Source organism: Oncorhynchus tshawytscha, linkage group LG26, assembly GCF_018296145.1.
Source record: "Oncorhynchus tshawytscha isolate Ot180627B linkage group LG26, Otsh_v2.0, whole genome shotgun sequence".
In the NCBI taxonomy this organism is placed as follows: Eukaryota; Metazoa; Chordata; class Actinopteri; order Salmoniformes; family Salmonidae; genus Oncorhynchus; species Oncorhynchus tshawytscha.
In genome coordinates this window covers 24397010-24421931 of record NC_056454.1, presented here as the reverse complement: position 1 = coordinate 24421931, position 24922 = coordinate 24397010, and the positions used below count along the sequence as shown (strand labels likewise).

The 24922-nt window shown below is 42.3% G+C and overlaps 1 protein-coding gene across 2 annotated transcripts in view; it reads right to left on the bottom strand.

The window, feature by feature from the left end:
- Window positions 1–24546, bottom strand: part of LOC112225406 (CD276 antigen) — a 30672-nt gene extending 6126 nt beyond the window's left edge. Inside the window, exons 1-6 of one of the 2 annotated variants that reach the window (XM_024389353.2) lie at window positions 24282–24542; window positions 23426–23484; window positions 9021–9329; window positions 8561–8878; window positions 7804–7937; window positions 7453–7577 (exon numbers count right to left, since the gene is read on the bottom strand). In XM_024389353.2, the coding sequence (XP_024245121.1) occupies window positions 7509–7577; window positions 7804–7937; window positions 8561–8878; window positions 9021–9329; window positions 23426–23484; window positions 24282–24295 (903 nt within the window). In that variant the 5' untranslated portion in view covers window positions 24296–24542 and the 3' untranslated portion in view covers window positions 7453–7508. Of the gene's footprint in view, window positions 1–7452; window positions 7578–7803; window positions 7938–8560; window positions 8879–9020; window positions 9330–23425; window positions 23485–24281 lie in introns of those variants that run through there. The other variant, XM_042306346.1, reaches the window with a different exon arrangement.
- Window positions 24547–24922: the final 376 nt, after the last annotated feature.

Genomic DNA, 24922 nt, shown 5'->3' with positions numbered 1-24922 from the left:
GTGTGTATATATATATATATATATATACAGTATATACACTGCTCAAATAAAGGGATTACTTAAACAACACAATGTAACTCCAAGTCAATCACATTTCTGTGAAATCAAACTATCCACTTAGGAAGCAACACTGATTGACAATAAATTTCACATCCTGTTGTGCAAATGGAATGGACAACAGGTGGAAATTATAGGCAATTAGCAAGACACACCCAAATAATTAGTGGTTCTGCAGGTGGTGACCACAGACCACTTCTCAGTTCCTATGCTTCCTGGCTGATGTTTTGGTCACTTTTGAATGCTGGAGGTGCTTTCACTCTAGTGGTAGCATGAGACGGAGTCTACAACCCACCAAGTGGCTCAGGTAGTGCAGCTCATCCAGGATGGGACATCAATGCGAGCTGTGGCAAGAAGGTTTGCTGTGTCTGTCAGCGTATTGTCCAGAGCATGGTGGCGCTACCAGGAGACAGGCCAGTACATCAGGAGACGTGGAGGAGGCCATAGGAGGGCAACAACCCAGCAGCAGGTCCGCTACCTCCGCCTTTGTGCAAGGAGGAGCACTGCCAGAGCCCTGCAAAATTACCTCCAGCAGGCCACAAATGTGCATGTGTCTGCTCAAACGGTCAGAAACAGACTCCATGAGGGTGGTATGAGGGCCCGACGTCGACAGGTGGGGGTTGTGCTTACAGCCCAACACCGTGCAGGACATTTGGCATTTGCCAGAGAACACCAAGATTGGCAAATTCGCCACTGGCGCCCTGTGCTCTTCACAGATGAAAGCAGGTTCACACTGAGCACATGTGACAGACGTGACAGTCTGGAGACGCCGTGGAGAACGTTCTGCTGCCTGCAACATCCTCCAGCATGACCGGTTTGGCGGTGGGTCAGCCATGGTGTGGTGTGGCATTTCTTTGGGGGACCGCACAGTCCTCCATGTGCTCGCCAGAGGTAGCCTGACTGCCTTTAGGTACCGAGATGAGATCTTCAGACCCCTTGTGAGACCATATGCTGGTGCGGTTGGCCCTGGGTTCCTCCTAATGCAAGACAACGCTAGACCTCATGTGGCTGGAGTGTGTCAGCAGTTCCTGCAAGAGGAAGGCATTGATGCTATGGACTGGCCCGCCCGTTCCCCAGACCTGAATCCAATTGAGCACATCTGGGACATCATGTCTCACTCCATCCACCAACGCCACGTTGCACCACAGACTGTCCAGGAGTTGGCGGATGCTTTAGTCCAGGTCTGGGAGGAGATCCCTCAGGAGACCATCCGCCAACTCATCAGGAGCATGCCCAGGCATTGTAGGGAGGTCATACAGGCACGTGGAGGCCACACACACTACTGAACCTAATTTTGACTTGTTTTAAGGACATTACATCAAAGTTGGATCAGCCTGTAGTGTGGTTTTCCACTTTAATTTTGAGTGTGACTCCAAATCCAGACCTCCATGGGTTGATCAATTTGATTTCCATTGATAATTTTTGTGTGATTTTGTTGTCAGCACATTCAACTATGTAAAGAAAAAAGTATTTAACAATAATATTTAATTCATTCAGATCTAGGATGTGTTATTTTAGTGTTCCCTTTATTTTTTTGAGCAGTGTATATGTATATATATATAAATAAAACACAATACCAGTCAAAAGTTTGGACACACTTATTCATTCAAGGATTTTTCTTTATTTGTACTATTTTCTACATTGTAGAATAATAGCGAAGACATCAAAACTATGAAATAACACATATGGAATCATGTAGTAACCAAAAAAGTGTTAAACAAATCTAAATATTTTTGAGATTCTTCAAAGTAGCCACCCTTTGCCTTGATGACAGCTTTGCACGCTCTTGGCATTCAGGAGGTAGTCACCTGGAATGAATTTCAATTAACAGGTGTGCCTTGTTAAACGTTATTTTGTGGAATTTCTTTCCTTCTTAATGTGTTTGAGCCAATCAGTTGTGTTGTGACAAGGAAGGGGTGGTATACAGAAGATAGCCCTATTTGGTAAAAGACCATATTATGACAAGAACAGCTCAAATAAGCAAAGAGAAACGTCAGTCCATTATTACTTTAAGACATGAAGTTCAGTCAATCTGGAAAATTTCAATAACTTTGAGTTTCTTCAAGTGTAGTCGCAAAAACAATCCAGCTCTATGATGAAACTGGCTCTCATGAGGACCGCCACAGGAATGGAAAACCCAGAGTTATCTCTGCTGCAGAGGATACGTTCATTAGAGTTACCAGCCTCAGAAATCGCAGCCCAAGTAAATGTTTCACAGAGTTCAAGTAACAGACACATTTCAACATCAACTGTTCAGAGGAGACTGGGTGATTCAGGCCTTCATGGTCAAATTGCTGCAAAGAAAACACTACTAAAGGACACCAATAAGAAGAAGAGACTTTCTTGGCCCAAGAAACATGAGCAATGTACATTAGACCAGTGGAAATTTGTCCTTTGGTCTGGAGTCCAAATTTCTGGGGTCCAACCGCCATGTCTTTGTGAGACGCGGTGCGAGTGAACAGATGATCTCTGCAGGTGTATTTCCCACTGTAAAGCATGGAGGTGGTGTGGGGTGATTTGCTGGTGACACTGTGATTTATTTAGAATTCAAGGCACACTTAACCAGTATGGCTACCACAGCATTCTGCAGCGATACACCAAATAAAATAAAATCAAATCCAATTTTATTTGTCACATACACATGGTTAGCAGATGTTAATGCGAGTGTAGCGAAATGCTTGTGCTTCTAGTTCCGACAATGCAGTAATAACCAACAAGTAATCTAGCTAACAATTCCAAAACTACTACCTTATAGACACAAGTGTAAGGGGATAAAGAATATGTACATAAATATATATGAGTGAGTGATGGTACAGAGCGGCATAGGCAAGATACAGTAGATGGTATTGAGTGCAGTATATACATATGAGATGAGTATGTAAATAAAATGGCATAGTTAAAGTGGCTAGTGATACATGTATTACATAAAGATGCAGTAGATGATATAGAGTACAGTATATGCATATACATATGAGATGAATAATGTAGGGTATGTAAACATTATATTAGGTAGCATTGTTTAAAGTGGCTAGTGATATATTTTACATCATTTCCCATCAATTCCCATTACTAAAGTGGCTGGAGTTGAGTCAGTGTGTTGGCAGCAGCCACTCAATGTTAGTGGTGGCTGTTTAACAGTCTGATGGCCTTGAGATAGAAGCTGTTTTTCAGTCTCTCGGTCCCAGCTTTGATGCACCTGTACTGACCTCGCCTTCTGGATGATAGCGGGGTGAACAGGCAGTGGCTCGGTTGGTTGTTGTCCTTGATGATCTTTATGGCCTTCCTGTGACATCGGGTGGTGTAGGTGTCCTGGAGGGCAGGTAGTTTGCCCCCGGTGATGCGTTGTGCAGACCTCACTACCCTCTGGAGAACCTTACGGTTGTGGGCAGAGCAGTTGCTGTACCAGGCGATGATACAGCCAGACAGGATGCTCTCGATTGTGCATCTGTAGAAGTTTGTGAGTGCTTTTGGTGACAAGCCGAATTTCTTCAGCCTCCTGAGGTTGAAGAGGCGCTGCTACGCCTTCTTCACGATGCTGTCTGTGTGGGTGGACCAATTCAGTTTGTCTGTGATGTGTATGCCGAGGAACTTAAAACTTACTACCCTCTCCACTACTGTTCCATCAATGTGGATAGGGGGGTGTTCCCTCTGCTGTTTCCTGAAGTCCACAATCATCTCCTTAGTTTTGTTGACGTTGAGTGTGAGGTTATTTTCCTGACACCACACTCCGAGGGCCCTCACCTCCTCCCTGTAGGCCGTCTCGTCGTTGTTGGTAATCAAGCCTACCACTGTTGTGTCGTCCGCAAACTTGATGATTGAGTTGGAGGCGTGCGTGGCCACGCAGTCGTGGGTGAACAGGGAGTACAGGAGAGGGCTCAGAACGCACCCTTGTGGGGCCCCAGTGTTGAGGATCAGCGGGGTGGAAATGTTGTTGCCTACCCTCACCACCTGGGGGCGGCCCGTCAGGAAGTCCAGTACCCAGTTGCACAGGGCGACATTTGATTGTGAGGAATTCTAAATCAGGTGAACAGAAGGACTTGAGTACCTGTATGTTGTTATGATCACACCACGTCACGTTAACCATGAAGCATACGCCCCCGCCCCTCTTCTTACCAGAAAGATGTTTGTTTCGGTCTGCGCGATGCGTGGAGAAACCAGTTGGCTGCACCGACTCCGATAGCGTCTCTCCAGTGAGCCATGTTTCCGTGAAGCAAAGAACGTTACAGTCTCTGATGTCCCTCTGGAATGCTACCCTTGCTCGGATTTCATCAACCTTGTTGTCAAGAGACTGGACATTGGCGAGAAGAATGCTAGGGAGTGGTGCACGATGTGCCCGTCTCCGGAGTCTGACCAGAAGACCGCTCCGTTTCCCCCTTTTACGAAGTTGTTTTTTTGGGTCGCCGGCTGGGATCCATTCCGTGGTCCTGGGTGAAAGGCAGAACACAGGATCCGCTTCGCGAAAGTCATATTCTTGGTCGTACTGATGGTGAGTTGACGCTGCTCTTATGTTCAGTAGTTCTTCTCGACTGTATGTAATGAAACCTAAGATGACCTGGGGTACTAATGTAAGAAATAACACGTAAAAAAAACAAAAAACTGCATAGTTTCCTAGGAACGCGAAGCGAGGCGGCCATCTCTGTCGGCGCCGGAAGTTCGACCATCCCATCTGGTTTGGGCTTAGTGGGACTATCATTAGTTTTTCAACAGGACAATGACCCAACACACCTCCAGGCTGTGTAAGGGCTATTTGACCAAGGAGAGTGATGGAGTGCTGCATCAGATGACCTGGCATCCATAATCCCCCAACCTCAACCTGCTGGCTTGCCTCCCCACCACAGAAAGCACTGAGCTGGGCAGAAACACCTGCATTTGGGAGCTGCCTTACTCAAGAAAACACAAAAAGAGACCATGTTTGTATGCGGCTTTATTAACTCAATGATACATATCTTTTTTACATTGTTTGTAAAATGATATGTGACCTGTATTAATGCAAGCCCCCCCAAAAATGTTTTTTCTAAAAATGTGGGTCTCAAAAGCCCCACCTGCCCTGAATGACGGGTCGGCACTGGCCACTGTTATCATGCAGTTTGGTGTAGTCACTTGGCTGTTGTTGTCAGAACTGAATAATTTATGCCGTGGTCTTCCAACATGACCACCAGGAGGAATCGTTTACATGAAAACGAATCAAAACTAATAGTTTGAATCCTCAGCATGTTTCAAATGGTTCAGCAAAGTAGTCACTTCCTACTGCAGCTTCCTTTGAATGTGACCAGTGACATTATAAGGGGTTTTAAAAGCACAGTAGGGGCTCCCCCATACCAGTTTGGCATTTACAGAGGGAAATCTTGTTTAGACCAGACAGATCTACATTAGACCAACACCAGGAACATGCAGTATACAGCGACAGATCATGGGCATTTTTACAGTATTCTCTTTGTACATCAAGTCAGAACCGTAGAATAAATAACGGGGCCAAATAAGCAGACAATGAAAGCTCTTATAATATTCTATGATTACATTTCTCTAAAACAGGCTATAGACTACATGTGCATGTGCACCACCAAGTCAGAACAGTAGGCGAAAGAGGGGAAAAGGGACCAAATTATTAACGTGAGGCACATGGGGTACTAACAGCTTACTACACACCACACACGTAGTATTACTTTCTTAGCTACAGTATACATAACTCCCTGGCATATTACATCATTTATGTATCAGTATAAAGTATCACCTAGTTGTGCTCACTTCCTTACAAACCACTCATTGTTGAATTTGCAATTTCCAACTTGTTGTGTAATGTTTATGTCCAATGGCCGACGAGCACCGATACGTTTGATCTATATTGGAACACAGGAGTGATGGTTGCTGATAATGGGCCTCTGTACACCTATGTAGATATTGCATTAAAAATCTGCCTTTTCCAGCTACAATAGTCATTTACAACATTAACCATGTCTATACTGTATGTCTTTAAAAACAAGGATATTTATAAGTGACCCCAAACGTTTGAACGAGTGTTTTTTTTTGTGTGTGTTTTTTTACATTGTTTGCAAACTGATATGTGACACGTATTAATGCCAAAATAACATGCAAAACAGGCAAGCCCTGCCAAAAAATTTTTTTCTAAAAATGTGGGTCTCAAAAGCTCCACCTGCCCTGAATGACGGGTCGGCACTGGCCACTGTTATCATGCAGTTTGGTGTAGTCACTTGGCTGTTGTTGTCAGAACAGAATAATGAATGCCGTGGTCTTCAAACATGACCGTCAGGAGGCATCGTACGTCAAGCCCTCTATAGGCTATGCAAAGCCTTGATCTGTGCTTACAGTACATAGACTTGACACCTGATGACAATCAAACAGGACACGACCCAGACCAGAACGAAAAGATTTCATTTCAGACCCGGTCCCAAGTCAAGTCTGGAATATTCAGGTGGACCTGTGAAGACCTTTAAACTGGAGTAAACAGATAATTTGCTTGACATTTGTAAATTGAATAATCCTTGACATTAGTCATCACATGTCATGGTCTCTTAGTTCACAGCAAGCTACATAACAATAAGCAATTAACATGTCCAATTCTTCACACATTCAGAGAATTAAATTCAGAATTCTAAGTAAAATAACGTCATTGACTATTTACATTAAAACTAATCATTTGGTCTAACATAAAACCAAATCGTTTGAATCCTCAGCATGATTCAAATGGTTCAGCAAAGTAGTCACTTCCTACTGCAGCTTCCTTATAATGTGACCAGTGACATTATAAGGGGTTTTAATAGCACAGTAGGGGCTCCCCCATTCCAGTTTGGCATTTACAGAGGGAAATCTTGTTTAGAGCAGACAGATCTACATTAGACCAACACCAGGAACATGCAGTATACAAAATGCATAAAGACAACGATGGCTATTCAGTCATGTATCAGCTATATAACTACAGTAGTCTGGTTTGATTATGTTACTCTTCTTAGAAATATGAAAGCACCTGTACTTTAAGAAGTGAGTAAACTCTACAATTGCAATACACAGGCTCCCTTTTTTTGGGGGGGGGGGCTTCATTCACTGAGTCTAGCTCACTTTCGGTTCATTGATCACAGTCATTTCTCCCATCATGCTGTTCTTCTCTTCTCTTTTAGTTCTTAAACCTTGTCTCCATGGCCACATTTTGTACTCTGCTCTCGTCATCATATTCATAACTCAGGGTTCAGTTCAGTGTCAGCGAACTAGGGAAAACCATGATTAACCACTTTCAGGCGCCGTTTGCCTCTTTGCGTAACACAACAAAGAATAGTTCAGACATGACGGCACAACACATTGCTCAATGTTGCTCCAAGTTCTACATTGAACACAGGCCTTATTTTAAGTTTCAGTTCCTCTTATCATCATCCCTCCATTTTGTTGTCTGCCAGTTGAAGAGAGATTGTTGCATCAGAGGGGGGAGACGCTTTACACATTCAGGCAGAGTCATCTTCATACACATTAAACGAATGGGTCACGCCTCTTTCCTGCCTCTCTGTGTCTCTCTGGGAAAAACAAAAAACATTTCTCACACACAAAGTCTGAAATGCTCGTTCAATTCACAACTCTATTCAATCACTATTTAAGAACTAGTTTATTAGTATGTTTTATTTCTAACTCAAACACAATGGATTTATTTTTGAACTTTGCTCTCTGGTTTGTTTTTTCTAGATCCAAACAGCATTAAACACTGGCCAGAAATCCTGGCAAATAATGAGGGGAAAGGCTCACCGTTGACCTTTCATGTCGGCGACATCTAGTTAGTAAGAACACCAGCAGGACTCCCACAATAAAAATCACAATAAGGCTGACAGCCACAACTGCTGCAACCTCTACTTTATAATGACCGCTACCTTCCCAGGACACTGGAAAGGAGAGAGGAAACAGAAAACATATGAATAGGGAATATAAACTATGACACGCTCCAGAAACATGTTTTAGATAAGAGAAGGTGAAGCCAAAAATCTGTCAGAGGAAGAATTTGAAAAGTCAGACCTCTTGGTGTAACTTGACCTGTGGTGAAAAGGCTTTCCAACAAAAACACACACTTCCTCCCAACATGCCACAGCAGTGTAACTTTCTTTATTGACTTACTCGTCAACACATCACTGTGGATTCCAGCTCCTTCATTTTTTATCCAAACATTGGGTTCAGTCAGAGGAAACACTGTTCTCTACTCATTGATAATGCTAATAGAGATAATACTGTTGTTTCTCTGTAGTTTCACTCTAGCAGAGTTAAGGTTTTTCCCTGTTGTGTTTTTATGCCTGGGCTTTCCCAAGCTTTCCCCCACCCTCAAGCACCCACTCCTAGATTTTCATTCTCATGTATTCCCATGCAGATCTTTTAGGACTTTATGTACAAGCCGAGACCCAAATCAAAATTATTCAATGTATTCACCCTAGTGGTGAAAATCCAGACCCTGACTACCATGATATAGTGCTACTGGTTAGTAGATCTACTGGTATCACTCGTCTCCTGTACTCACTAGACTTTTGATTGCAGCTGGAGTTGGAGGTGAGGTTGGAGGCCAAGGCTGTGTTCTCCACCACACATTGCAGTGTTTCATCCTTACTCAGCTCGATGGTCAGGTTGCTGGTCAGGCTGTAGAGTCCTGTAAAGTTGTCCAAGTGGGTCACATCCCTCCTGGAGGGGTTCACCAGAGGATGTCCTTCCAGCTTCCAGTGAATCTGGCCCTCTGGATAGCCCCCAGAGGCTTTACACTGGTACACCCCCGACCCCTCTCCCCCTCCGGAACTCACCGAAGCCTGGTCTGAGACGAGGTCCATACAGACACTGTAGCTCGCTGAAGAGGAGAGAGGAGATAATCAACTACAGCGTGCCTGAAATTGAGTCATTTTTTAAGTAGAAAAGAAAGGAAGGGAAGTAAACAATGAAATCATCCGATGACTGAATGACTGAATGAACAAACAAACCAAATGACTTACCAGCCACATGTAGAATTACTTTTTCGTAGACAAAAGCGTTGGCTGTAAAGGAGCATTTGTATGTCCCGTTGTCTGCCACAGTGATGCCTGAGAGGAGCAGCGAACAGTTGTCCTTCTCTTCATTTAGAAAGAGACTGACCCTGTTTTCATATCTCTCCCCTATGGTTGTGTGGTTATTACTTCCATCATGACGGAGCACGATGGTATGCTCTTCTAGCTGCCAGATAATTGTCTTTCTCACATTTCTATTTACGCAGGGGCAATGCAGGAGGACCTTCTGTTTCACAATTCCTTTCACACCTGAGAGGGCTAGAAGACAAAAAAAAGGCATTTTTGAATAGTTTCAATTTCCCAAGGTTAATTTCCAAAAGTTTTTGCCAAGTTGTACTTGTCTGTAACAAGATAAGAAAAAGTTGGAAAATGGCAACAGTGGATTAGAAAAACTCCCCTTGGTACCGAGGAATATAGGAAACGAGAAGAGCCAGACTCTTAAACAGCAATGGGCAACTTTGATGGGGGTGGGGGCCACAAAAAAATCTGAACTCATCATAAGGGGCTAACAGGTCTGCATACCCACATCTATACCAACACATGCAGTCAGAGATGGCCCTAGCCTTTTGCCCCCCTGAAACCTGCTGCTTCAGAAGACCGAAAAGGCTGGAAAGACAACACTCTTTCTTTACCATATATTTGTCTTTACATAAAGAAAATATGAAGAAATCATTTAAGCCGTTTTTAGATTGACATTGCTAGCTACTGTATTATTACCTCAGCCTGCCTAGTCAGCTAGCCAGCTACAGTAGCTAGCTAGCCAGACGATTTTATTTAGTTAACTGTAACTGTTATTGTAGCTTTTCGTTTGTATGTAGCTTGCACTTCAATGGCATCCCTTGAGGAGATTTTCTTTTATCTTTCCAACCAGGTGAAGTACTATGAAGGCACCACTGATCGACAAGAGGCGACACATTCAGAGAAATTCACAATTCAGGGTAACGTTAAGCAAACCGAATCGTGTTGGCCAGCCCAATCCCAGGGACCGACCGTGTTGATGGATTTAGCACCATCTCCGCAAGGAGAATGGCGCACGTTCTTTTCTCTTCCAAAACAATGAAAAAAGAAAAACCAAAGTGACTGAGCCTATCTGGTGACAACTAACACAGAGACAGGAACAATCACCCACGAAACACTCAAAGAATATGGCTGCCTAAATATGGTTCCCAATCAGAGACAACGATAAACACCTGCCTCTGATTGAGAACCACTTCAGGCAACCATAGACTTTTCTAGACAACCCCACTATACCACAATCCCAATACCTACAAAAACCCCAAGACAAAACACACCAAATAATTAACCCATGTCACACCCTGGCCTGACCAAAATAATAAAGAAAACACTAAATACTAAAACCAGGGCGTGACATGTAAGCAATTAACGGTAATTCCAAATGCCCTTAACTAGGTGTCATCACTAAAAAGACAGAGCAAGAGGGAGAGAGGAAGAAAGTGAGAAAGGATGAAAGTGAGAGAGAGGTTGGAAGAGAGTGGAAAACAGACAGAGAGAGAGATGTAGAGAGAAAGACAGCAGTGCAAATGTAATTAGACTTTAGTATTTCAACAACTCTTCCAACTTGTTAGGCAATCATATGTACCTACAGGGAAGAATGGCCAGCCACACTGAGGGTGATTTTTACTAAGGAGAAGGAGGCCGTGCTGACCGAGATGCATGCTGGCCATTTTAAATCAAATCGTATTAGTCACATGCGCCGAATACAACAGGTCACCTTACAGTGAAATGCTTACTTTCGGAGTGAAGTGCATGATTGCCAAAATCAACCTACGCTTCTTCTGACAGGGAATTGTCAAGGAGGTGCACAGTTGGGCAAGTGAAATAACCTTTTGTTTATCAATCACATTCTATTATATCTGAAATTATGATTTCAATGAATGTCATATCAGAGAGCACACAATGTTTCAATTTGTCACTTTTTGCTTAAAAAGGTCAGTACCTGTTTAGTCTGCCAGAAGTTTGAGAGGGTGAAGACTGTGGCGCTGGAGTTGCAGCCCATCAAAGTTGTTTCACCATGTCATATGATCAGTAAGTGTCCCAATTCAAATCTTGCCCTGATAAATTGTTTTGTAATGGTTGCTTTATTTGACCAAAGCAGAGTTCACTATTATAGAACGTGTGTGTGTGTGTCAGTATCCTTACAAATATGAACATCTGCATACTGTATGACACAGATAAGATAAGATAAAAGCAACCTTCTCCAACACTTTAAATGTTAGGGGTGGACCTCATCGGACTCTTCACCAAATCCAGGAATGGCAACAGCTGGTGTCTGACGGCAACCGATCACTTTACCAAGTGGGTGGAGGCAATACCCATTAAGGTCGGTAAAGGAAGACATCCGGGCTAATTACTTGGTTTGGAAGAAGGACGAAAGGAAGGCGAGACCAAGGGAACCTCGCTGCTCTTTCGCTCCTAGCTGGGGTCACCATCTGCTAAGGTGAATATAAAAAAATCTCATAACTATTTGCATTTGCACACAAAATAACCTGAAGGTAGTTTTAGTTTCCTTAACACTGATATTTTTTATCTGTCTTCCTAGGGTTACCTCGGTGGAAGCCAACAATCTTCTCCAGTTGGACGGTCGACCACTGAAAGTACTGACGCCCTACACTTCGGTGAAGCCCAATAGACAAAGTATGTTATGCTTTGGTTGACATTTCAAAAAGCAAGAAATGGTAGTTATACTGAGCTTATAACAATTTACCTCTCCAAATTACTTTCAAACCATCGAATGTCCGAGCCCCCCAGGAGGTATCCCATCTACCAGAACCAGCGAGTTCGGATCAGTCTGATTCTCTGTGCTCTGAGTCGGGGGACCAGTATGAGGTAGGCTTTACCTTCCAAAAGTGTTTGAAAAGTATATACCCTGAAGAAGGCACAGTGATGCCAAAACATTGGTAAATACCCAATAGATTACTTGAAGTTTATATATGGAGTGTGTGACGCTCTTTATTTTGATAGTGAAAAGTACATACCTCCCATTTATAACACTGGACTAATCCCATAAAATGTTCTTCCAGTAAAGTGTAACCTGTGTGTTTGCTTGTTTACGTCTCTGTCCACTCCCCTGTTCCCTTTAACTCAGCCCCTGTTCTCTAGGACCTAGGGTCCCAGAGAACAGTTTTCTTGCTCTATCAATATGTGAGATACACAGATGAACTAAAAACACTAGCACTGCAAACACTCAGAACAAAGGGAGCAGCAGTGCCTGGACTTTGCAGTCTCCCTCTTCAAGTCCCCCTTATGAGACTGGCTGCCTGTTGAGAACAAGTGACAGGCAGAACCTCTCACCTGCACAGCAACCACCTCCTCTATATTCCACACACCAGAATTCAGTATTTTAGTCTATGTGAGTGTACTAAAAATCTGTGAAAATACACAACTGTACCAAAAAATATCAACGTTTATGTATTCAAATCTTAAATATTGCCAGGTTGGTTTTCACAGCTGTTTTACAGGGTGTTCATTATTATAAGTTGTAAGGTTTCCTTTGATGGTATTTATTTGTTCCACATTATTCATTGTTGTATCCTAGGACCTACAATAGATACATTTATATTCAACCACAAGGGTGTACTAACAAAAATGAATCCTAAGAGGACTACTGCAGTCTTTTTCTTTATGCGGATGACTCTACACTTCTGGTGTCTCACAAAAGTAAAACTGTTGGAGAGCATACTTAGCACAGAGCTTACTAACATTAGCAAACGGTTTAGAGATAATAAGCTATCTCTGCACTTGGCGAAAACTGAAGCAATTATTTTTGGATCCAGACCTAAATTGTGTAGGTTGTCTGAAATCAGAGTGGAGTTAGGGGGTGAGGTGCTGACTACTAAAACCTCTGTTAGCTACTTGGGATGTATCCTTGATGGAAGCTTGGGAGGTGTGAGCATGGCCAATAAGGTGCTAGGACTAATGGCAGGACTAAGTTTTTGGTTAAAAAGTCCAAGCTGCTTGATAAGGACTCCATGAAAGTGCTTGCTACTGCCCTCATTCAATGCCATTTTGACTACGCTAGTACTTCCTGGTTTGGGGGCTTATCTAAACTTATGAAGGGGAAGCTCCAGATAGCCCAGAATAACCTGATCAGGGTAGTATTGAAGGTGAGTCCACGTACTCACATAGGCAGGAGCTGCTTTCAGGAACTAAACTGGATGCCTGTTGAGGATAGGGTGTCCCAGATTAGACTAGGTTTGGTTTACAGGAGTATTTATGGTCCTGCGCCCAGATATCTAAGTGATTACTTTCCTCATGTTAGGGATGAGCACACAATCACAGCACCAGATCAGGTGTTGCTGATGTGTGCTTATACAGGTTCAGGAGTAATGCTGGGAAAGGTACTTTCTTGTATACTGGAGCCTCAGAATGGAATGAGTTGCCTCTGCCTATAAAAACAACATCCTCTCCGGGCAGCTTTAAAAATAAAGTAAAAATATGTTTGATGTCTTCTGTGCCCATATGAATAACCCCTATGATGTAACTGGAACGATGAGATAGATGTTCTTCTGTTTTAGTTTTATTATTTCACTGCCATACTGTGTTGGATCTTGCCTAGCCATCTTGTCTCACGAGGACCACAATGGAAATAAGTCCCAGACTTTATTGTGTGTTATCCTCAATGATTTTATTAATGTGCATGTATGGCTTTTAAGTTGTGTGCTTGTTTATTCTTAATGGTCGAATTAATAAACTAGACTGAAATTATATTATTTCAGTGTAGACAAGGGAGGGGCAGGTTGAAATAAAAACATGACAGCCAGACAAGTCAGTGTATGTCAGTGTATGAATCAAACGCATTTTAATGGAGTGTATATTGCTGACTTTGTGATCTGTAAGGTAAGTAACTTTAATGTGTCAAGCAGATGGCACATTTTCTTTGCCATTTCTGAAACTTAGCAATGTTTAAGACATGGATTTCAAGTTGTAATGTTAACAAGGTACCCAAAAGTAGTTCGAAGTAATGTTTTCATTTTATTAGCTAATCAAAACTTGTTTAAACAGCACATTTTTTTATGAAATCAGCCAGGTTTACATAGTTATGATAAGAACATAATTTAGGCTGGAATTCTAATCATTAGGTCATCACAACGTTGATATAGCAACGGACGCTAATAGTTTAATCGAATCCCATTGTGACACAGAGGGAGAACCTTTTTGGCCGGGGTCATGATTGTTCTTGCGTGCAGAACATTTTACCGGCCCCCTTTGCATGGGGTGTAGCAAAAATGTTGCAGTTTTACAGCAAGTTTGTTGCATTTCCTGCTGCGCCACCAGTTCTGTGAACATAACCTAATGGAGATGTATTCTGACCATTTTTGCACTTTGCCTAGCATTCTAGTAAAAACAAAATAAATGTATACAACAACTTGAAGGGGTAATTTCGACAATTGACAGTATGCTGCTTTATTCTGATTTCAATTGCTGTAAAATATTGTACTGTGACCACAAATGTGATTTTAACTCGTAACCTCTTGGTCGCTAGCAACCTGAAATGTGCAGTCTACAGTGCAGCTACACCACCAGATATGTGAGTGTGAAAGAGATATGGCCACACACTTGTTGGCAAGAATGCATTTCTGAACTTTGTTAAAATTGGATAAATATGGTCAAATTATCAACACCAGCGTAACATCAAAACTAGCAGTGCTCAAGGAGCAGGGCTCTCGAACCCTGTTTCTGCAGAGCTACCATCCTGATTCTAATAATTAGCTGGTTGATGAACTAAATCATGTCAGTTATAATTGGGGTTGGAGTGAACACCTACAGGAGGGTAGGTCTCCAGGATCAGGTTTGAAGAGCCCTTACGTAGAGTATACAACCCCCTTGTTTAAGAATGCATTGGTTCATACTAATTGCTTGGAACATACACAGAACAAAAATATAAACGCAACACGTAAAGTGTTGGTCCCATGTTTCATGAGCTAAAATAAAAGAGACCAGACATTTGTCATAGGCACAAGAAGTATATTTCTCTCAAATTTTGAACACACATTTGATTACATGTTAATTTCTCTACCATATGCCACCTTAAGTTATTTTAGAAAATTTTGCAGTACGTCCAACCGGCCTCACAACCGCAGACCAAGTGTATGGCGTTGTGTGGGCGAGCGGTTTGCCAATGTCAATGTTGTGAACAGAGTGCCCCATGGTGGCGGTGGGGTTATGGTGTGGGCAGGCATAAGCTACGGACAATGAAAACATTTGCATTTTATCGATGGCAATTTGAATGCACAGAGATACCATGATGAGATCCTAAGGCCCATTGTCGTGCCAATCATCTGCCGCCATCACCTCATTTTTCAGCATGATAATGCATAGCCCCATGTCGCAAGGATCTGTACACAATTCATGGAAGCTGAAAATGTCCAAGTTCTACCATGGCCTGCCTACTCACCAGACATGTCACCCATTGAGCATGTTTGGGATGCTCTGGATAGACGTGTACAACAGCGTGTTCCAGTTCCCGCAAATATCCAGCAACTTCGCACAGCCATTGAAAAGGAGTGGAACAACATTCCACAGACCACAATCAACAGCCTGATCAACTATATGCGAAGGAGATGTGTCGTGCTGCATGAGGCAAATGGTCACACTAGATACTGACTGGTTTTCTGATCCATGCCCCTACCTTTTTTGAATGGCATCTGTGACCAACAGATGCATATCTGTATTCCCAGTCATGTGCAATCCATAGATAAGGGCCTAATGATCTTATTTCAATGGACTATAATTGAAATTAACTGTAACTCAGTAAAATCTTGGAAATTGTTGCATGTTCGTTCAATATATATTAACAAACCAAAAATAAGGGCATGGTTAGGTCAACGATACATTTCACAGGTACACATATGAACTTGCATCGTACAGTTTGGTACCTTGTAGGTATAATGGGACATTTTTCTACCCAATATTTTGAATATAAGGTACGATCATCACTTTGATAGGAGTGGGCAGTGTACTGGTGGGGCTCAAAGCATATTTGGGGCGTGGTCAAGAGAAATGTTCTCCAGGTACATAACCCAATTTAATTATATTACTCTCAGCCTGAAACCCAGAATTTGTGGAAAACTGGTTGAAATTAAATCAGGCGGAGGCCCAGCTACAATAGTCAAATTGTCACGTTCTGACCTTAGTTCCTTTGTGATGTCTTTGTTTTAGTATGGTCAGGGTGTGAGTTGGGTGGGCGGTCTATGTTCTTTTATCTATGATTTGGTATTTCTGTGTTTGGCCTGGTATGGTTCTCAATCAGAGGCGGCTGTCAATCGTTGTCCCTGATTGAGAACCATACTTAGGCAGCCTGTTTTCACCCTTGAGTTGTGGGTGACTATATTTTCTGTTTAGTGTGGTTTGCACCTGACGGAGCTGTTTTGGTTGTGTTTTTGTTTCTTTGTTTGATAGTGTTCAGTTTAAATAAATAACATGAACAAGTACCACGCTGCGCTTTGGTCCTCACCTTCTTCCTCCGACGACCGTTACACAAATGTTTATTCCCGGGAACGTTCTAAAGTCAAGAATACAAAACAATTCATTTTATACTGACTTCTCATACCCGGAATGGCCGATTAATTAGGGCCAATTTCAAGTTTTCATAACAATCGGAAATCGGTGTTTTTGGGTGCCGATTTCCAGAGTCAGGGTATATGCAACAGTTTGGGCTGCCTGGCTCATTGCGAACTAATTTGCCAGAATTTTATGTAATTATGACATACATTGAAGGTTGTGCAATGTAACAAGAATATTTAGAGACTTAGGGATGCCACCCGTTAGATAAACTACCGAACGGTTCCGTATTTCCCTGAAATAATAAACATTTTGTTTTCAAAATTATAGTTTCCGTATTCGATCATATTAATGACCAAAGGCTCGTATTTCTGTGTGTTATTATGTTATAATTAAGTCTGATTTGATAGAGCAGTCTGACTGAGCAGCAGCAGGCCCGTAATCATTCATTCAAACAGCACTTTCGTGCGTTTTGCCAGCAGCTCTTCGCAAGCACAGCGCTGTTTATGACTTCAAGCCTATCAGCCTTAACCAATGTGAAATGGCTAGCTAGTTAGCTGGGTGTGCGCTAATACTGTTTCAAACATCACTCGCTTTTAGATTTGGAGTAGTTATTCCCCTTGCGCTGCAAGGGCCGCGGCTTTTGTGGAGCGATGGGTAGCGATGCTTTGAGGGTGGCTGTTGTCGATATGTGTTCCTGGTTCGAGCCCAGGTAGGGGCGAGGAGGGGGATGGAAGCTATACTGTTACACTGGCAATACTATAGTGCCTATAAGAACATCCAATAGTCAAAGGTATATGAAATACAAATGGTATAGAGAGAAATAGTCCTATAAATACTATAATAACTACAACCTAAAACCTCTTACCTTGGAATATTGAAGTCTCACGTTAAAAGGAACCACCAACTTTCATATGTTCTGAGCAAGGAACTTAAACGTTAGCTTTTTTACATGGCACATATTTTACATGGCACATATTTTACATGGCACATATTATTTTCTTCTCCAACACTTTGTTTTTGCATTATTTGAACCAAATTGAACATGTTTCATTATTTATTTGAGGCTAAATTGATTTTATTGATGTTTAATATTAAGTTAAAATAAGTGTTAATTCAGTATTGTTTTTAATTGTCAGTATTACAACACCACAAAAAATTGGCAGATTAATCGGTATCGGCTTTTTTGGTCCTCCAATAATCGGTATCAGTGTTGAAAAATCATAATCGGTCGACCTCTAATAAGCACACACATACACACATGTCCTGCTACACACACACTGTCTGTCTCACTACCCAGCCGACAGAGATAGTGACCTTGTCCTTGAGACGTACTCCCCGTCCTCTCCCAAATCTCTAGTCAGGTTGGCACCAAGCTCAGACAGTCTGTGTTTAAAATACCATAAAGACATATTGTTTTACCCTAATTCTGACTAAGACTACACATTTATTGATTATGATTTTATACATTCTAATCAATTCCATACAATTATATGTTTCAGGGCGGAATATTCTAGTCATTCAATTAACAGACAATTCTCACCTATCAACTGTCCGTGGAAGTGTTATAGCAGTTTACAGTAAGTGTTATGCCAACGCAAGCAGAGCACCTCGTTTGACACCTCCCAAGTCCATAGCCCACCCCAGACCCCCCTCAGCATCCAGAACCAGCACCGGACTAGCTGCCTGAGGAGGAGATGATGGAATGCAGGCCTTGAGGCGAGTAGAGTACTGCAGAGGCGTTCCTTACTCCCACTACCCTTGGCCTGTAGCCCTCTTCCCCTGCCTTTATTTATTTATTTTTGCCCTCCTCAGGCCACCACCGACCAGACCAGGACCAGCCAATTGCCAACCCACCTGGAGCAGATCAGGCTGCATTGCCACCAGAACCGGAGACACCAACCTACGCCTGGAGCGAGCAGACCACAGGGGAGTGCCTCCATTGACCTATGGGCTTCCAGGTGTCCGCTTGCTCTGAGGTTTGTCCTTCCTCCTCCTGCAGGACAATAGCAGACCAACGACCAGACCAGAACCAACTGCCCAGCCATTATCTGCAGAATCTGTAAAGGGGACCATCCCACCTCAGACTGCACTTCCACACGACCCTGCAACCTGTGCGGGAAAGGGGGGCACTTCTTCATAACCTACACCAATTCCTAGGCCGGCAGAGCAATGGCCAATGCCACCAACCCCACTAGCCCAAATCCCTCCCCCTCCACCAGACAACAACAACGAAGACCCAGAACCAGACCCATACCTTAACACAGGCACCGACCAACCCACCACCCAAGATGTCTCACAAACGGCCCCCACCTAGCACCAGGCCAATGGACATACCCTCCCCATCATCTCTCTCCCTCACCATCTCTCTCCCCCTTCCTCCCACTATACCTATCCCTCTCACAGAACCAGACCAGAACCAGGAACCATTCATCACCACACCAGAAGTGGCGCAGAGGAAAGACCAATTATATAGACCTAAGCCTGGAGCGGGCAGGCCACAGGGGAGTACCATCACTGACTTCCGGGTCCTGGGCTTCCAAGTGTATCGGCTCGCTCCTCAGTTTGTTCCCCCTCCCATCTGCAGATCCAACACCAGTCCCAGTTCCACCACCAGAACAGGCACGGAGGGACCAAAGATATAACTTTCACTCAGAGCAGGAAGACCACAGAGGAGTGCCACCATTGATCTCATGGTCTTCCTTGTGGGTCTGTCCTCTCCTTAGGTTGTCCTTCCTCCCCTCTGCAGATCCAGCACCAACCAGGTTTCCAATACCAGACTAGGTGCGGAGGAGTGGAATCTAGTATATCCAAGCCTTCTAATTCATTTTTGGTTGGAGAAAGGGTTTTGGCTCGATGCTGTTATCTGGGAGATCCATTTGAAGTCTGAAAATTTAAACTACGGAAATTGTGGATGAGTTGGATAAGGTGGCTTCGGTGAGAGTAACGAGAGGTGGGTTTATTTCGTTTTTTTGTGTATCTATGAAACAGAAGGAGGGTGCTCTGCGCCTCATGAAGATATCGGATTGGAATGTGTTGGATGTTTGAAGCAGGGTGCCTATCAAGGGTGTTATTGTGCACACAGACTGACCCACATGGTGGATGTAGTGAAGAAGTCCATTCCATCAATTCTATAGTTCTTTGATGAAGAGTATCTCCCTTCTCACATGTATACCAAATTTGCATACAATATTTCATTTATAGCTAGTCACCATGTAATTGTAATACTCCATTTCCTACCAGACCATCGTGTCAGTGAGTGTGATGGATTAGCTACAGTAAGTTACTGTGAATTGTATTATATCCCACTTGTAACTAGTTGCAAGTAAAACATAGAAAATGATAGATGCACTATGCAGATACTGCGCCGCCATTTCATGGTTTCTAAAATTCTAATAGTTCACCTAATTTCAATTTGTGACAAAAAAAGCAAGTATAGCGTAGGTAATCATTGTACCATCTATTATGGGAAGAACAGCTCAAATAATCAAAAAGATTAATCAAATCAAATGTATTTATTTGTCACATACACATGGTTAGCAGATGTTAATGCGAGCGTAGCGAAATGCTTGTGCTTCTAGTTCCGACAATGCAGTAATAACCAACAAGTAATCTAACCTAACAATTCCAAAACTACTACCTTATACACACAAGTGTAAAGGGATAAAGAATATGTACATAAAGATATATGAATGAGTGATGGTACAGAATGGCATAGGCAAGATGCAGTAGATGGTATCGAGTACAGTATATACATATGAGATGAGTAATGTAGGGTATGTAAACAAAGTGGCATAGTTAAAGTGGCTAGTGATACATGTATTACATAAAGATGCAGTAGATGATATAGAGTACAGTATATACGTATACAAATGAGATTAATAATGTAGGGTGTGTAAACATTATATTAGGTAGCATTGTTTAAAGTGGCTAGTGATATATTTTACATCATTTCCCATCAATTCCCATTATTAAAGTGGCTGGAGTTGAGTCAGTGTGTTGGCAGTAGCCACTCAATGTTAGTGGTGGCTGTTTAACAGTCTGATGGCCTTGAGATAGAAGCTGTTTTTCAGTCTCTCGGTCCCAGCTTTAATGCACCTGTACTGACCTCGCCTTCTGGATGATAGCAGGGTGAACAGGCAGTGGCTCGGGTGGTTGTTGTCCTTGATGATCTTTATGGCCTTCCTGTGACATCGGGTGGTGTAGGTGTCCTGGAGAGCAGGTAGTTTGCCCCCGATGATGCGTTGTGCAGACCTCACTACCCTCTGGAGAGCCTTAGGGTTGTGGGCGGAGCAGTTGCCGTACCAGGCGATGATACAGCCCGACAGGATGCTCTCGATTGTGCATCTGTAGAAGTTTGTGAGTGCTTTTGTTGACAAGCCAAATTTCTTCAGCCTCCTGAGGTTGAAGAGGCGCTGCTGCGCCTTCCTCACGATGCTGTCTGTGTGGGTGGACCAATTCAGTTTGTCTGTGATGTGTACGCCGAGGAACTTAAAACTTACTACCATCTACACTACTGTTCCATCGATGTGGATAGGGGGTGTTCCCTCTGCTGTTTCCTGAAGTCCACAATCATCTCCTTAGTTTTGTTGACGTTGAGTGTGAGGTTATTTTCCTGACACCACACTCCGAGGGCCCTCACCTCCTCCCTGTAGGCCGTCTCGTCGTTGTTGGTAATCAAGCCTACCACTGTTGTGTCGTCCGCAAACTTGATGATTGAGTTGGAGGCGTGCGTGGCCACGCAGTCGTGGGTGAACAGGGAATACAGGACATAATTTCCCTAGTTAAAAGAAATTCATGTTGGCAGGCAATATTAACTAAATATGCAGGTTTAAAAATATATACTTGTGTATTGATTTTAATAAAGGCGCTGATGTTTATGGTTAGGTACACATTGGTGCAACGACAGTGCTTTTTTCGCGAATGAGCTTGTTAAATCACCCGTTTGGCGAAGTAGGCTGTGATTCAATGATAAATTAACAGGCACCGCATCGATTATATGCAACGCAGGACAAGCTAGATAAACTAGTAATATCATCAACCACGTGTAGTTAACTTGTGATTATGTTAAGATTGTTTTTTTTATAAGATACGTTTAATGCTAGCTAGCACCTTGCCTTGGCTCCTTGCTGCACTCGCATAACAGGTAGTCAGCCTGCCACGCAGTCTCCTCATGGAGTGCAATGTAATCGGCTATGATCGGTGTCCAAAAATGGCAATTACCGATTGTTATGAAAGCTTGAAATCAGCCCTAATTAATCGGCCATTCTGATTAATCGGTCGACCTCTAGTAAACAATGTGAGGAATGTTGTGTCAGTGGAATAACACACTCAGCCTTGGCTGTTGTTCAATGCCACAGACAGATTGTAAGTGCCCATTTGTTATATCTAGCAGTGTCTGGCTAGCATTTAGCCTTCTCCTTAGACTGAAAAATGATTAGAGGTCATCATGGCAGCATGTGCACATGTTTTGCATTCATTTGGGACATACAATAGTTGGTGGTGCATGTGGTGTTGGGATAATCTTTGACATCTCATGTTGAGAGATTAGAAATTATGATAGATTATTACTTTCAACACATACAAAGTAACAAACAGTTCTTCAAATTCAATAGCCCATAAGAGATTGTATTAAGTAAACAGAGTAATTTGAAAGTGGAGCAACACTCCCAGGTGAGCTATTTGAAGCGGAAGTAAATTAAATTGTTGCCAGATCTGTTGTGGATTTCAAATGTAGAGCCAGTTATTAACGTTATTGTCTTTATGTAGGTCACAAAGGAACGGCTTCTAACAATGAACAACCAATATGTTCTGAAAAGGTAGAATTACTTAATCAAAGAAATATAGAAGGTCTAGTATTAGTGTATTTGATTTCATTACATAAAAATTATGCCAAAGCAACAAAAGACCATATTACAATAGCTCTATCAATCTACAAAACAGACCAGCCTGGATAGGAATTCAAATTTGACTTCATGAACATCATAGCTGTCCAAGAACACTAAACACAGTATATCCTATATCACTGATAGTTATGCAACTATAGATAAGAGACAGCCAGACAGTTAGAAGTCAACCTATCATCTCCGGATCATAAATCGTCTACAGATATCTAAGGAATAGTTATGTTTTCCATGGGTTTGCCCAAATGCTACTGGCTTCCCCCATAGCTCTTCAACAGGGACAGTTTAGCACATTTTAGAGTTGATCTTGGACTCAACTCAAGTCTCTTACTGCCCTGAAACTGACAATGCAGCTATAATGAGACATTTTGACCTGAATAGAATTCATGGAATAATACATATTTGTTGGCTCAGATGAGGAGGATATCTAGTGACACATTAAAATCTGAATATTCCATGTTGATATGGCAAGTTACTTCATCCCCATGCCAAATTATACTGACACTAACTCTCTCGCTCTCATAAAATGCTGGACATTGCACTCATCACGGTCACACATCCTATTCATCTGCCGAATTCTCACCTCCTAATAATGTGTTTCCTATCTCTCTCCACACACACGCACACATACGAGGAGTAGATAAACAGTCTTCATTGAGATATAAAGTGTGTGTGTGTACATGCGCGTGTGTGTGGGAAAAAGGTCAAAAGGACTCAGAAAAAGGACACATAAATGAGGATGTGAAAACAGAAATAACGACCTTCACCTCAGAGCCATGTCGCACTTGAAATTCCAGAGAACGAGGATGTTACAACATGAAACAGTTTGTCCATAACTCTACAAGCAATTGTGATTTATTGCTGTCCACCACCCCTTCTAAAACTTTGACTACGTCTATGCCGTCTACTGAGGCTATGAGAAATATTTACCCGAGGAAGAGATGAAGACTGCTGCTAATCCCAGGACAGTCCACATGACAAAGTGTATTCTGCAGGAGAAAATGTATAAATATGTCAGGGGGCTTGCTGATCAGAATGTGAAGGACCATAGCTAATTAAATCCCAGATTGCATTACAGGACAGGTGGTGGGTTGATAATATTGACTGATAATGGATTGCTTAATTTTCACAATATTGATTGGAACATAAATGTATAAAGAAGACATTGTCCAATCCAAGCAACGCAACCCCATTTGTTCAGTGGTCTGTCTAATCACATTCTTGACTGATGTGTCAGTTCATCGCCCACCAGTCTACAATCCATACACTATAGTTAATAATGGTGTTTGCTACCTAAATCTATTTGAATTCAATCACTTTTTAACAGCATCCCTTTTTGATTTAAACAAAACTTTCCAGACACGTTTTCCCATGGAAGAAGTGGTCAGAAAGTGCCTTTTTGGAGAATGGTGGTCAAAGGGTACACAGCATACCATGAGACGTCCATGTCTTCATCAATGGAAAATATACATAGTTGGAGTTTGATATAATTCAAAAGCTTATCAAATTGATTGACAACCATGTTTGTAATTTCTTGAAAAATATGTCATTTTTTATTTAACGTTTACGCGTTTTTCGATAATTAACGTTAAACTATGATGTGTTTTTCTTAAAATGTCGATGTTGTAGTTTTTACTTCATCTGAAGTTGTGTTGTGCCCGCTATCGGTTGAGACACAATCATAGCGTAATTTAATGTCTTCCCACACAGACGAAATGACATTCACTTTCATTTTCTGAAATGAATCACAAAGTATGTTTTATAAAATGATCATTATTAAATGTACCTGTATGTTTTCATTTTCTCCAGACGAGATCAAAGTTGTGTGTGTATCCCAGTTGAACGACACACGTGGAATGCATAAAAGTCACGAGTGTCGGTTGTCGGTTATTTTTTATATATTTATATATAGATTGACGTCAAGCTTCCGCAAAGAAAGATTGCTACAACAGCATTAAAGTAGCCTACATAATATTGACTTGCACCGTCACTGGTGGGAAAGCCAAATGTGTGTTCACAGGACAGTTAACGCTCGTGCGAGCCTGAGTTCAAGGCAATGGGATTATTGGGATTTCAAATCAAATTGTATTGGTCACATGCATGCGGATGTTGCAAAATGCTTGTTTGAATGAATTTGCTCGGGAAATGTAACGTTATGTAACGCAGCCCTATCGACTGGTAAAACTGTGTAATAACCTACATCAACTTCAATGACCACACCAACACCATTGTCTTCTTCTCATAATGAGACTAATAAATTAGTACAGTAATTACTTGCACAGGCATAAATTACTGTGGCATTACAGCACCTGCCACCAGAGAGGAGTAGATCTGCATTTTACCCAGAGAGGTCATCAGTGCCTCAGTCAAGAACCAAATCTAGGGATTATGAACCAATTGCTTGGGACAGTGTAAAAATTCAATATT